The sequence below is a fragment of the Haliotis asinina genome, chromosome 2 (genome assembly GCF_037392515.1).
Source record: "Haliotis asinina isolate JCU_RB_2024 chromosome 2, JCU_Hal_asi_v2, whole genome shotgun sequence".
NCBI classification, from domain to species: domain Eukaryota; kingdom Metazoa; phylum Mollusca; class Gastropoda; order Lepetellida; family Haliotidae; genus Haliotis; species Haliotis asinina.
In genome coordinates, this window is record NC_090281.1 from 48,308,470 (window position 1) to 48,322,327 (window position 13,858).

A 13,858-nucleotide genomic window follows, 5' to 3' on the forward strand; every position below is an offset into this window, starting at 1 on the left:
ATTTTGATGTGCAGATTTATCTCCCTTTAGTACTCAAGGATCAGATGATCTTAGTCTTTACATTGCTCATTGGTTTCCACAAAGTAGGCATCATTCATGATCCCTTTCCACTAAATCCTGTTCATTCAAAACATGGTGATTCCTCCAGAGCGAATTGAGGCCAACGAGGAACTGCGTCAAGAGCTGGACGATGTAGTGGATGGTTTACAAGGTTATCTGCAGAATGTCAAGGACCAGAGCGCCCGGCAGAAGGAGGATTTTGAGCAGGTAGTGAAGGAGAAGGAGAGTCTGGAGGAGCGAGTGCGACGTCTGGATGGGGAACTCAAGATCATCAACAAGAAGGCTGAAGAGGGTCACACTTGGCAGAGGGTCAGTTGAAATTACCACACTTGAAATGCAAGGCTTGGTGGATGTATAACATGCAAAGATTTTTTAACCAGATGACTGATAACTGTGAGATTTTTATCCGTGAAAGCTTTATTGATCCAGCCAGGTGAGTTTGAGAAATTGAATCAGCTGAGATTCTGATTCATTTTTGGAAAGCTAAAATATCTTAACAATTTATGTAACCTATCCACCAAGTTAGATTTGAGTTTGAGTATGATAACAATTTAGACATAATGTTGTCAGACTTGTTTCTGGAAATCAGGAACAGGTTTCTGGGTTACTCACTCACTCACTCACTCACTCACTCACTCACTCACTCACTAGCACAACATTGTCATTGTTGCCTGTTCTTTGTTTGAGTGGAGGTGTGCCCAACATCAAACCGACTCCAAAGCCCCCATCCATTGAATGTCAAATCATTAAATGCCAAATCCTTGATTGTCAGTTCAGAGTCCATGGCCATATGATTGTATAGCATTTACTACAGACCTAACATAATGTTATCATTTGACCTGAACTTTTCGGTATTTGTCAACCTCTTTGTCACTAGACATGCACAAAGGGGCAGATAACCCCTGATAAGCTGACTGTATGTTTCATGGCTAGCCTGCTATGTTTGACACCAGGGGTACTGCGTGTGGCTGACCTTACAATGCTGTTGTTAAGCCTGGTAATACATACCAGGACATTGGTGTTATAACAGGAAGGTAGGAATATAGGGAGTCTAGTATCACTGTTGTGATCTGGATTTTCCTTGGACGATATAAGGTATGACATAATGCTTTGAGAGTTACTTAAGGAGACATTTTCATTTGGTTTCACCCCTGGTAAAAGTCTTTGACCATATTGTCTTGGATATTCATTTCACATAACAAGCCATGGTATGAGTGTAATGCCAGAGCTCACACACTCACCCACTAACTGAACCACTCACTGACCCACTCTCACTCACTCATTCACTCACTCACTGACTCAACCACTCACTCAACCATTCATTCATCGACTCACTCAACCACTCAACCATGCACTTAATCACTCACTCAACCACTCAACCATTCACTCAACCACTCAACCATTCACTTAACCACTCACTCAACCACTCACCCAACCACTCACTCAACCACTCACTTACCCACTCTCACTCACTTAACCACTCAACCACTCAATTACTCACTTACTCAACCATTCACTCAACCACTCAACCATTCACTCAACCACTCACTCAACCACTCAGTCACTCAACCACTCACTCAACCACTCAGTCACTCAACCACTCCCTCAACATCTCACTCACTCAACCGCTTCCTCAACCACTCACTCACTCAATCAATCAACCATTCACTCACTCACTCAACCACCCTTTCAACGATGCTCAGTCACTCAACCACTCACTCAACCACTCACTTAACCACCCACTCAACCACTCACTCAACCATTCACTCAATCACTCACACAACTATCCATTCAACAACACTCACTCAACCACTCACTCACTCAACCACTCAACCATTCACTCAATCACTCACTCAACCACTCACTCAGCCACTCACTCAATCATTCTCTCAACCATCCTTTCAGCCTCACTCACTCACTCAACCATTCACTCAATCACTCACACAACTATCCATTCAACGACACTCACTCAACCACTCACTCAACCACTCAGCCATTCACTCAATCACTCAACTACCCATTAAACAACACTGACTCAACCACTCACGCCGCCACTCACTCAACCACTCACTCAACCACTCAACTATTCACTCAATCACTCACTCAACTACCCATTCAACAACACTCTCAACCACTCACGCAGCCACTCACTCAACCACTCACTCACTCAACCACTCAACCATTCACTCAACAACTCACTCAACCACTCACTCACTCAACCACTCTCTCAATCATTCTCTCAACCACCCTTTCAGCCTCACTCACTCACTCAGCCACTCACTCAACCACTCACTTAACCACTCACTCAACCACTCGCTCACTGCAGCGTGTCGAGGAGGTGGAGCTCCAGCTTCAGCAGGCCCAGGACCTCAACAAATCCCTGAACGACCAGCTGCATCGCAGCCGGCAGCTGGATCCGGAGCTGCAGGACCGTCTGGAACATGCTGAGATGGAGGCTCGAAACCTACGCAGAAGTCTTAACGACACAGAAAAACGGTCCCAGGTACTTTGATGGAAAACTGTATTTACTGGAATTGGATTAGAGGATAAATGTAAAGTTGAACCTATTCCATTTTGGAAATCAGCCATCTGCAGTTCTGTATCTTAACATGTTCATGTTAGGGAGTTTCAGCAGCCATAGCACTAATCTATCTTACTTTCTTAGTGGAGGAATAAAAACTGGAAGATAAATGTGGAGACTATTGTATGAACATACTTTAGTCTGTATGTTTGTACATAAGTATGTATGTCAGTTTGTAAGACTATCTTTGTTGTTGGGTTCGTGTATATTTTTGCTATTATGATTGTGTGTACGTCTGTGTACCAGTAAAGTCTGTAATAAGGTGTGTGTGCCTCAGATGGAGAGGAAGAACATGGAGAAGCAGTTGCAGGCAGAGAGAGGAAGAGCGGAGCAGCTGGCACGGCAACAGAAGGATGGAGGCAAAACCTTGGAGCAGCTGAGGAAGATGGAATCCCAGCTTGAGGCTGCCAAGGTAGGGAAAAGGGTTACAACAGGGGACCAGGGTATCACTAGCGACTAGGGGGGAACACCAGGGACCAGGGGGAATACCAGGAATCAGAGAACACCAGGGACCAGTGGGCAACAGTCTGGAACACCAGGGACCAGAGGGGAATACAAGGGATCATTGGGAACATAAGGAACCAGGAGGAACACTAGGGACCTGGGGAATACCAGGAATTAGAGAACACCAGGGACCAGGGAGAACATGAGGTAACAGTGGGGAACACAAGGGACCAGTGGGTAACACAAGGGACCAGTGGGGAACACAAAAGGGTAGGGTTTGGCAAACACCAGTTATGTAAGGAATTACCACAACGCTTCCTTTACACTTTGATCATTGCAAGGCCATGGAAGAGTAACTTCTATGAAATACAACTCATTTTGGCATCTTCCCTCATTTATTGTCCAAACATCTCATGTATATATATCACCCAAGAGTATTACTCATGGAATCCATTGAAACGTCACCTATACAGAATCAAGAATTTGTATATTCATAAAAATAGTCCTCATTTTTCATGGAAACGTAAGCTATGGTAATTATGTGCTTTATGGGATATGAGACAGGTTTGAACTGAACCCAGAACTTTTCCTAATTACAAACCTGATTTATGCAATCAGACAATGACCACTGAACATCAATGAATAATCAGTAATTATATTCAAATAGTTATAGGCGGTATAAGAATATGTTAGATTATGTTTCATAATGGTAAAAAACTCTTGGATATCATTTTCACACAGGTTTATATGCTTGCAACTCCAAATCAGTTAGATAAAGGTTACTTACGTTGGTCTGTGTGTCCAGGGTCTGAATGCCTCCCTGCGGGAACAGTTATCGGAGACAAGGAAGCAGAGTGCTTCAGATAGCAAGGACACCTTCAGACCCAGTGACCTCAAGAAGAGACTGAAGGACCTCACTCACAACTTCAGAGCTGGCAAGGTTTGTGTCAAGTTATTTAGCTAGCTGTATATCCACTCCCCAATAATCACATCCCATTTCAAACTTACTTCATTCCTATCACATCCCATTTCAAACTAACTTCATTTCCTATCACATCCCATTTCAAACTTACTTCATTTCCTATCACATCCCATTTCAAACTTACTTCATTCCTATCACATCCCATTTCAAACTTACTTCATTTCCTATCACATCCCATTTCAAACTTACTTCATTTCCTATCACATCCCATTTCAAACTTACTTCATTCCTATCACATCCCATTTCAAACTTACTTCATTTCTATCACATCCCATTTCAAACTTACTTCATTTCCTATCACATCCCATTTCAAACTTACTTCATTCCTATCACATCCCATTTCAAACTTACTTCTTTCCTATCACATCCCATTTCAAACTTACTTCATTCCTATCACATCCCATTTCAAACTTACTTCATTTCCTATCACATCCCATTTCAAACTTACTTCATTCCTGTAGAATGAAAGTGCAGTGCACAAAGCCAACAACCAATGTTTATCTTACCTCACACATAAATGTTGCTTTCTGATTGTATTATTGCTCTTCTATTATTCTATGTACTACATAGGGAATACATACTCATTTGGTACTTCATGTTAGTAATTCTTTATCTCAAATAACATTGAATCACCTATGACGTGTGGAAATAGCTGATGTTTTGCAAATGCAAATTGATGAAAGGGAGATAAGTCTAAGTCTTTTTTCTTGTCGTCTGCAAAGTCTGGCAAAGGCTACAAAACGTTTTCTACCTGTGTCTCACACAATTCAAAGTTAACACTGACATGTTCGGTAAGATAAATAAGCTCACAGTTAATGTTTAAACAATGTTTTTAATGTTAACTATTGCAGTACTACCACCATCTATAGTCACCCCTCATTTTGAAAGTAATCATGGTTGTGCGAGAACCTTCTCAGTACCTCTGTGCTGGCACTGTTTCGTTCAACTTCAAGGACAATAAGGTGGCCTAGTGGTTAAAGTGTTCAGTCATCATGCCAAAGATCCAGTTTCAATTCCCCACATGGGTATAATGTGTGAAGCCCATTTCTGTTGTCCCAGCTGTGATATTTCTGGAATATTGTTAAAGGTGGTGTAAAACTAAACTAACTCAGTCATATTCAGCTGCCGGCTTGTACAAATGTTTCTGGCAGTATTTGGTGGTCAACGAGGGTTAGAAAAGTCTAGGATATGCAGATGTGGCATTTAACAACATTCAGTGAGTCCCCTATTTCCTTTGTCTTGGCAGGGTCCGCTCCCCCCACAGGGCAATGAGGACGTTCTAGGAAAGACCTTCCATGACCTGCACCACTATGTCCAAGACAAGCTGAACAGGAGCAACCGTGAGGTGGAGGAGGCTAGGAAGAACATACAGAAGGTCAGCAGGTTTTGGTGTATTGTACAAGAAAATCAGATTCAGTGACAAGTTCTTTAAGATTGTTATGGCACTTATGTTTTAAGAACAGTCTGATATCTATGTGACCCAGACAATTCAAGCAGCATATGTAGAACTAGTAGGTATGTGTGGCAGGTGTGTGTGGCAGATGTCCATGCTACAGCTTGTGTAGAAGGTGTCTGTAACAGGTGTGTGGTGGGTGTCCATGCTGCAGGTATGTGTAAAATGTGTAAGAAGCATGTGCGTGGGGTTGGTGTCCATGCTAGAGGCATGTGTAGAAGGTATCACTAGCAGAAGCGTGTGGTGGGTGTCCATGCTACAGGCATGTGTAGAAGGTATCAATAGCAGGTGCGTGTGGTGGGTGTCCATGCTACAGGCATGTGTAGAAAGTATCTGTAGCAGGTATGTGTGGTGGGTGTCAGTGGCAGGTGTAACAAGAATGATGTCCATGTTCCAGGCTTCTGTGGAGGTGCAGACTCTCAAGGAAAACCTGAGGAAGGCAGAAGCAGACCTCGCCAAGAGAGAGGAGAAGAAAGACCCAGAGAAGATGGTGACAACACTTTTCATAACATAAACCCCTACTGACAGTACCGATGTACCCGAACTGTGGCACTGAGAGACTGACCTAAGCACGTCTGTGAATCAGAAAATGCCTTGATATATTTTCATTGGTGTAATCTTTTTTTGTCTTAGTAACATCCAGAGTTTACAGATATTTACTGAAACAAGATGTTGGTCATTTAGTAGAGATTTCATACTCAGATTAGTTTTCAAATTTTGTGAAGATGTGGATGTGATTGTAAACAGCTAGATGAACTGTGTCAGCTTGTGTCTTGAGGAAGCCCTACGTCAACACGGAACTAGATGAAGTGGTGAATGTTTTGTATGTTCCCTGTTCCAGAGGAATGACAGTCGGAATGAGAGTGCAGAGATCAGCAGGCTTGAGGATGAAATTCGAAGGCTGAACAAGGCTTTGCAGGATGCTGAAAACAGAGCTCGACAGGTCGGTGCATTTTGACATATTGTACATGGTTGAACAGGGAATTTTCACACAGGAAGTCATCAGGGTAGATTTCCTTTGGGCAGTCTCCTGATTCTTGGCCCTGTTTGTCATAAGCCTTCCCAAAGATGAAAACCATTTCTCATGGTTTTTGCCATCCTCTCAAACACAGCATTATTATTGAGCTCTTCTTTTCAGGAGCGTCCGAGGACCCGTATTACATATGCACCAAGCTCTGACTCAGACAGAGCCTCGTCCCTCAACTCGGAGGAGAAGGCGCTGTATGATGAGCTCCAGCGTGAGCTGATGGAGCTGAGGAGGAACATGAGGCATCAGGAGGAGGAGAGTGAGAGAAGGGTAGGTTTACAGCATAACTGGCAGTAACAGGGTGACATCATCTTAACCATCCTTATGTTTCCTCAACAAACTCTATCAGGATGGGTTCAAGGGTGTTCAGTCTTACATAATAATGAGATGTGAAGGTCTGAGGTAGAATAGGTCTTCAGCAACCCATGATTGCCATAAAAGGCGACTATGCTTGTCGTAAGAGGCGACTTACAGGATCAGGTGGTCAGGCTCCCTGACTTGGGTGACACATGTCATCGGTTCCTGGTTCTGCAGATCAATGCTCCTGCTGTTGATCACTGGATTGTCTGGTTCAGGCTGATTATTTACAGACCTCTGCTATATAGCTGGAATATTGCTGAGGGCAGCATAAAACTAGAATCACTCACTCACTCACATAATAATAATAATGTCTATTTAAGACACAGCTATTTTCTCACACTCGTGCATGCTCAAAGCGCTAACACCTTACTACCCTGGATAACCCAAGCTGTGGGGCACTAGAAGGGTAACAGTCATGACTTATCCCACTGGGTATCTATTCACTGCAATTCATGAAAAAACTCACCAAAAGTGAGACCACATGTGTCATCTGTGCTTTGTTGTGGGGCAAGACCTTTTCCAGGTATCTTCACAAGGTATGTATTGCACTGTGAGTGAAAATCCGGAAATACATAAAGGAACACTTTCCCTTATTCGTTTCCATGAGTATATATTTGTTGGAATGAGTTGTGCAGTTGGAGAGAAAATAAGATTGTGTCTGATTTATGGACTTTATTGTTTGAGTGGCATGGTCAGATAAGGTCAAACTTTATGGATAAACAACATCTTTATATTGGTGATACATCATATAGTGACTACACAAGTGTTGTTTTGGTGGAGCTTAGAGGCAGGTATATACTTCCATAAGTATTGATGACGTAATACATAGGCTGATGTGTTCATCTGTCCTTCTCCATGGAGGTGTTGGATGCTGAGAATGAGATCGCGTTGCTGACAGAGGAGATGCAGCAGCGGGAGGAGGAGTTTGAGAAGGAGCTAGAGAAACAGAGGCAGGAGGCGGAGCTGATAAGGGTGAGGAGATGATAACATCATGGGCGGTGTTCTTGACAGGGTAGAGTTGCCTCCCTCAGACCAACCTGTATCTGGTGCTATTCTTTTGGTTCATGTGGACTTGGGAAAATTAATGCTCTGTTGTTAAGGAACAGCATCATACCTTCGTTCTAATGTTGTTGGGCCACAGTGTACTCAAGTGTTAAACTTTGCCTTGCTGCCTGACAAGGGGTGCTGGTTGTGGGTGTGAATTCTGAAGTCAGTGCATTGCTTTTTGAACTGGGATTGGTGAAAGATTCCAGTCCTGCTGATCAATGATCATCGTTACATTACACTTTTTAAAATATTCCTAATAAACATGCAGACAGATATCATATTGAACATTTTGGTGAGATTGAAGTGATGTTAAGTAGTGTCCTCCCACTGCTGTAGGAGAAGCAGGAAGCCCGCATCCAGGTGATAGCAGATGACCTTGATCAGGCCCAGCAGGCTGCAGATCACCTGCAGGGCCTGCTTGAGACGCGCGAGGGGCAGATGCAGGAGGACATGCAAGAGGCAGACATGTCCAACCAGATGATGGGTAAGTGGAAAAGGACATAACATTTTCAGTTTTAGGATTATTCCAGCCAAGGTGAAGAAACTGCCACTGAACTGTTTCAATATCTCTATACCTGTAAAACATTTGAAAATTATCACCTTATTTGAGAAAATATAACACAGATGTTTTGTGATAAACTGAATAAACTCATGGTGTCCAAATTGAGGCTTACTTTACTGTCTGTACAGTAGGGCTACAATGATTCACCCAGACATCCATTCGATTCAGTTTTCAATATTTGACCCTCAATTCAATCATTTTCCATTTGATTCTTCATACAAGTGAAAACATCCGATCAGATTTCATTAAACCTTCAAGTTGGCTTTTTTAGCATGCAATCCATCGTTACCTTACGATAACTACCAACAACAAATCTCATTTGGACAATCAACCAGTCATGTTTCTCCTTATCTCAGCTCTCAAAAGTTCCAATCAAAATTTTGCTCTTGCTGAGTGGAAATAATTTAAATAGGTATTCAAACATCAAATTGAAATAGTGATAACAGTTATCAAAAATTGAATCAATTATGTCAGATTCAATTTTCGATGAATTGTTGCAGCCCAAGTGTACAGCAAAGTCAAGGAATTACTGTTCCAGTTTCTCTCTCAAATGTTACACTCATTCACTCTCACCACCTATCTACCCATCACACATGGGCTAACTTCCTGTACATACTGTATTTACTGTACTGATGTCCCCACTGTACCTACTGCCCTGCAGCTGCCCAGGAGGAGGAGTTGACCCGGCTGTATGACATCCTGGATGCCCAGAAGGAAGAGATTGAGAACCTGAACCAGATGCTGGACTACCTGGCACAGCAGGGACCCGAGCGAGGTACTTTTCCAGGGTGCTTGTAACCACTACAGCTTGTTTAGCTTGACCTGAGCTACTCTACATATGCAAGACACGGGATGATAAATGGCACAAGTCAGCTTCATTAAATAGGGAGCAGAGAATGTTATTAATATTGCATTCGTGTGAAACATGCATACATGTATTCATAACCGAACTTTTTCTGGAAAACAACACTTCTGTAAAAACATGCTTAAATTCAATTGTTTATACAGTCTTATAGCTAAAATGGATAGAATTATCATGAAAACGACCGCTCGTTAACAGAAATGAGCGGTCCACTGTAACTTGATAACGCCCGCAAAATGCTTGACGACGGGCCATTGTCAAGCCCGTTGTTATGTGACGTCATAAGTAGCTCAGCTGTTGAAGTTCAATCACCTACGGCTCGTTTGAACTTGGGTTCATTATTAACCATATATCTGGCGCACATTCGTCACATGTGCCTGTGCCATTATGCACTTTCCTGCTTGTGCCATCCATAACGATTGTGCCATAAATGACAACATACAGCAATGAAAATATCGACTTGAAGTCTAACGTTGTTGATCACTGAAAACAATGGCGGCTGGTAGTATGAGTAAAGGTCAAGGTCGAATGTCGTCACTTTCAACAGTGATGTCAGCAGTGTTGTTCTATGACGTGACTATATTTGTAAAATCTGTGTCAGTGACCTCCGTCGTTTTGTTGTTGGCAGTAAATGCTTCTAAACCGATGCCGCTGTTTTTATTATTCTTTTATAAAAAATTCTGTTCATTTTAGCTATAATAACGGTAACGCTATTTTTTCAGGGCATTATCATTTGCAGAAGCCCTCGGTCTTTTCAACTGCCCTCCTACGTCGGGCAGTTAATGAAAGACCTCGGGCTTCTGCAAATGATAATGCCCTGAAAAATAGTGTTACCCTTATAATATACTATCTTGTTTGGTTTGCAAACTTTACAATGTACAGACATCAGTTCTTTCACAATCTGATTCACTCTCTACACCTAGTTGCTGCTGCTGCTTGCTGCCAAAAAGTTCAAATCGGAAACATTAAACAACCTTTAGCTTCTTTTTTATGGAAAGTTAGGACATTGTGGACAATTTCTGAGATGTCAAACAGTGATCCTGTCTCACATATTGACAGTCAACTCCACAATAACAGACCCAATGAGTTGTGACACAGTCACATTGTGCATTAGGATTCACTTGATCAAGTCAAGCTTGACAAGCTGATGATGGAACATATCTGCCTGGTGTCAGTCTGCTTCCAGTCATCTCATTTGCACTTCTCACGATGTTCTTGTCATCTCCATTTCAGTTGGCCCTGGGTTTGATGACGAGTTGTGGCGTATCAGACAAGAAGTGAACAACTTGAAGGAGACACTTGCCATGCAGTCTGCCTATGTCCAAACCATGCCCACTGACCATGCCGGGGCTTCAGGAGTAGCAACACAGGCAGGAGTAGGCATAGGGGTCGGGGTTGGGGCTGCACCCCCTTACAGACATCCACCTGTGGTAGGTACCACGCAACACACCTGGGAACTTTGGGTAGAATGGGTCACTGCCGTATGTCTTCCTTGGATTGTATGGTCCAACTCCGTGGTGGCAGGCTGCACATCTCCTTGATGCTAAAATGAGATTCTATAGTTGACTGCCATAATGGAATATTGCTTATGTCAGCACAGTAAAAATTGAGGCTTGTGTATGTTGTAAAGTCCAGATAGTATCTACAGCCATGTTGTGAGAAAATCCATGTGACAGAGGACCATGTGAATATCTATGTCATGTGAAGATTTTTAGGATGTGGAGATCATGTCATGTCATGTCGATGTATTTATGATTTGAAGATCATTTCATGTGGAGGTCCTTGTCATGTGAAGATCTTTATAATGTGAAGATCCTTGTCATGTGAAGATGTTTATGTTATTAAGCTCCTTATCATGATGTGGAGATCTTTGTCATGTGGTCGTCACAGGATGTGAACATCTATGTTTTTCTGATCCATGTAATTTTCACTCTTTCCCAGGTGCCACAACCGACAATGTTTGCCCAGCAGAATGCACCCCCTGGGTCAGTGCAGGTTGGATCAGCCCCACCGTCCATCCGTCCCACAACCCAGCATCCCTCTCGACCCACAACTCAGCATCCCACACGCCCCGCATCTAGTCCACCACAAGCCCCAGCACCCCATTCCTCACCCCCAAGACGGACTTCTGCCCCCCTGCTGCACTCCTCCCCAGGCCATGATCCCTTGCTCCACAGCTCCCCAGGACACAGTCAGGCAGCTTCAGGACACAACAGCGTTCCCCCACCCAGTGCTATGTCCGTACCCATCGTGGGAGGCAATCTGGTAAGTTGTTTAACCATGCATCCTGAATCTTCATCCTGAATCTTCAAAGAATCCTGAATCTTTAGTATCATGCATTAGTTTCCACATTTGCAAAGAAATTGGTGGCACGTGAACCTGACTTTGAATTGAATAGGGGTTGCCTCCCTTGGATGTAGCTGAATCTGGTGTCCTCATATTTTTCCAAACTCCAAAGACCTGAATCATGAGAAACTTAACATTAACCTTTTATTCAGAGAGATTAAAGTGGGGTATCCTAGTGGTTCGCAACTGCTCTTCACACGGAAGACCTGGGTTCAATGCCCCATGTAGGGACAAGATGTGAAGCCAATTTCTGATGTCCCCTGTCATGATATTGCTGGAACAGTGCTAAAAGCTGTGTAAAACTAAACTCATTCAAAGTACATACATTTTAATTGAATGTGTGAAAGTGGTTATTACTAGTGCGTTGGTCATTGTGTGTCTGTTCAATGGCAGGGTGCTCACCTCAGTTCACCTCCTCGGATACACATGCTTGAACACCTTGGCACCGAGAGACGTGAATCAAAAGCGCCTCCTGCTGCCAAACCTGGCAGTGGGCGACCAGCGGAGTCAACTCCGGTCAGACAGTCAGCACCACCTGGGGCAGAAGGTAATATTGTTAACATGTGTTTCTATTTGATTCAAACCGAAATGGTGCCTCTCAAAATCCATTTTAGCCAGTCTGGAAGATCCCACTGACAATCAGTTTGTTTCAGTTTTAACTGGCATCACTTACAATCTTAGCAATGAATCGGAATTCGTTATCCTCACAGTGCTATGCACGGTTTCCAACATCCAGTGCAGTGCCTAAATCAATGCATGGAGTTTGTAATAGGTCACTTATTCAACTCATGCTATGCATCTATACACTGCTTAAGAGTAAAATTCTACATTGGAGAACGGTAACTGAATTTGAAGCTAGTTATCGAACCAAAATGTCAAGGGCAAAATCTCTCCGTTCTTGTGAAGTAACAGTGGCAAATATTTTCTTTTTTTAAACAAAAAGATCAAAAGAGACAGAAGATTAGGGAACAGTTATGGAGTCAAATTACAATTGTAATTCAGAAATTGCAATGAAAACATAGATTGTCAATGACACGGCCATCGCAGTGGATGTTGAAATTGAAAGCATGATGATCTTTCCAAACAACATGGCAAGTTTTATATCTGTCAGTTTTGTCCAGGAAAGTCAAAATAAATCTACTGATCTAAAATGAAAACAGATTGTCACTGAGATATAAAGTTACAAGATAATGCCTTCAATTGACATCACATTAAATTAACAGTGTTTGAATTATCATTTATACAGTACAAAAGAACAGCAGTAATTTAAATGATAAAACCACTGAAATTACTGAGTGAATGAATTGTCTCCCTTGCTTTTTCTGATGACCCAGGTCCACAATGACAAAGGTCCCACTAGTTTCATTACTCATGACCCCAGGACCCACTTCATCTGAAAAGTAAAATAAACACTGTTAGTCTATATTGTTTAAGTAAACTGAACCAAAACCAGTTGCCACTTGGTGCAGTCGATATTTAAATGTATTTAGGATTGATTATTTTACACTTGTTCATGACATTGTAGCATATTAAATTGTGTACTAAAGTAGACGCCTCATGGTGTGGTCAGTCTTTGAATGTGTTAAGGGATAATAATTTTTGGTATTTTAGACTTTGGCTCATGTTAAAGTGTGTGTTAATTTACAAACAACCAGTATTGTTTGACTTTTTGTGTAAGTTGTGTTGTTGGTTGTGTTTCAAACCTTGTATCTTTGTGGCATGTGTTGTGTGCGTTTTTAGCTGCTAGTATGTTTTAGCCTAGAGTCAAGGCTAGCTTCATTATCACCGATTCTACACTGAAAAAAAGGCTGACATGTTTTGTTGTGCACAGTTTTGCAAAGTACATTTTGTATGTTGAAGGTGATAGTCTGTTCATCAGTTTTAGTACTTGCTGTGTTGTATGTAATATCAAAATGGTAAACAAGGTTTAAGATGGTGTGGCTGCTTTAAGCAAAGTGTACAGATGTTTTACTCCCTATATTCATTAGCATAAAAAGACAGTTCCTATAAATCATAAAGTAAAAATTAGTAACACTTTAGACAATGGGAATATGGTAACATTGTTCAGCAAACTTAAACACAAACCCAGCCTATATTCAGGATACCTGTTAAGATCTGAGTAAGAAATGATCTT

General features: G+C 42.2%; 1 protein-coding gene across 1 annotated transcript in view; it reads left to right on the forward strand.

Moving 5' to 3' along the window:
- LOC137273838 (centriolin-like) overlaps nt 1–13,858 on the forward strand; it is a 68,097-nt gene that overhangs the window by 16,303 nt on the left and 37,936 nt on the right. The window contains exons 11-24 of the mRNA XM_067806711.1: nt 149–369; nt 2,387–2,563; nt 2,919–3,053; nt 3,891–4,025; nt 5,314–5,442; nt 5,918–6,010; nt 6,362–6,463; nt 6,659–6,817; nt 7,769–7,879; nt 8,291–8,438; nt 9,178–9,291; nt 10,612–10,808; nt 11,320–11,643; nt 12,118–12,271. Coding sequence (XP_067662812.1) covers nt 149–369; nt 2,387–2,563; nt 2,919–3,053; nt 3,891–4,025; nt 5,314–5,442; nt 5,918–6,010; nt 6,362–6,463; nt 6,659–6,817; nt 7,769–7,879; nt 8,291–8,438; nt 9,178–9,291; nt 10,612–10,808; nt 11,320–11,643; nt 12,118–12,271 — 2,199 coding nt within the window. The remainder of the gene's footprint in view (nt 1–148; nt 370–2,386; nt 2,564–2,918; nt 3,054–3,890; nt 4,026–5,313; nt 5,443–5,917; nt 6,011–6,361; nt 6,464–6,658; nt 6,818–7,768; nt 7,880–8,290; nt 8,439–9,177; nt 9,292–10,611; nt 10,809–11,319; nt 11,644–12,117; nt 12,272–13,858) is intronic.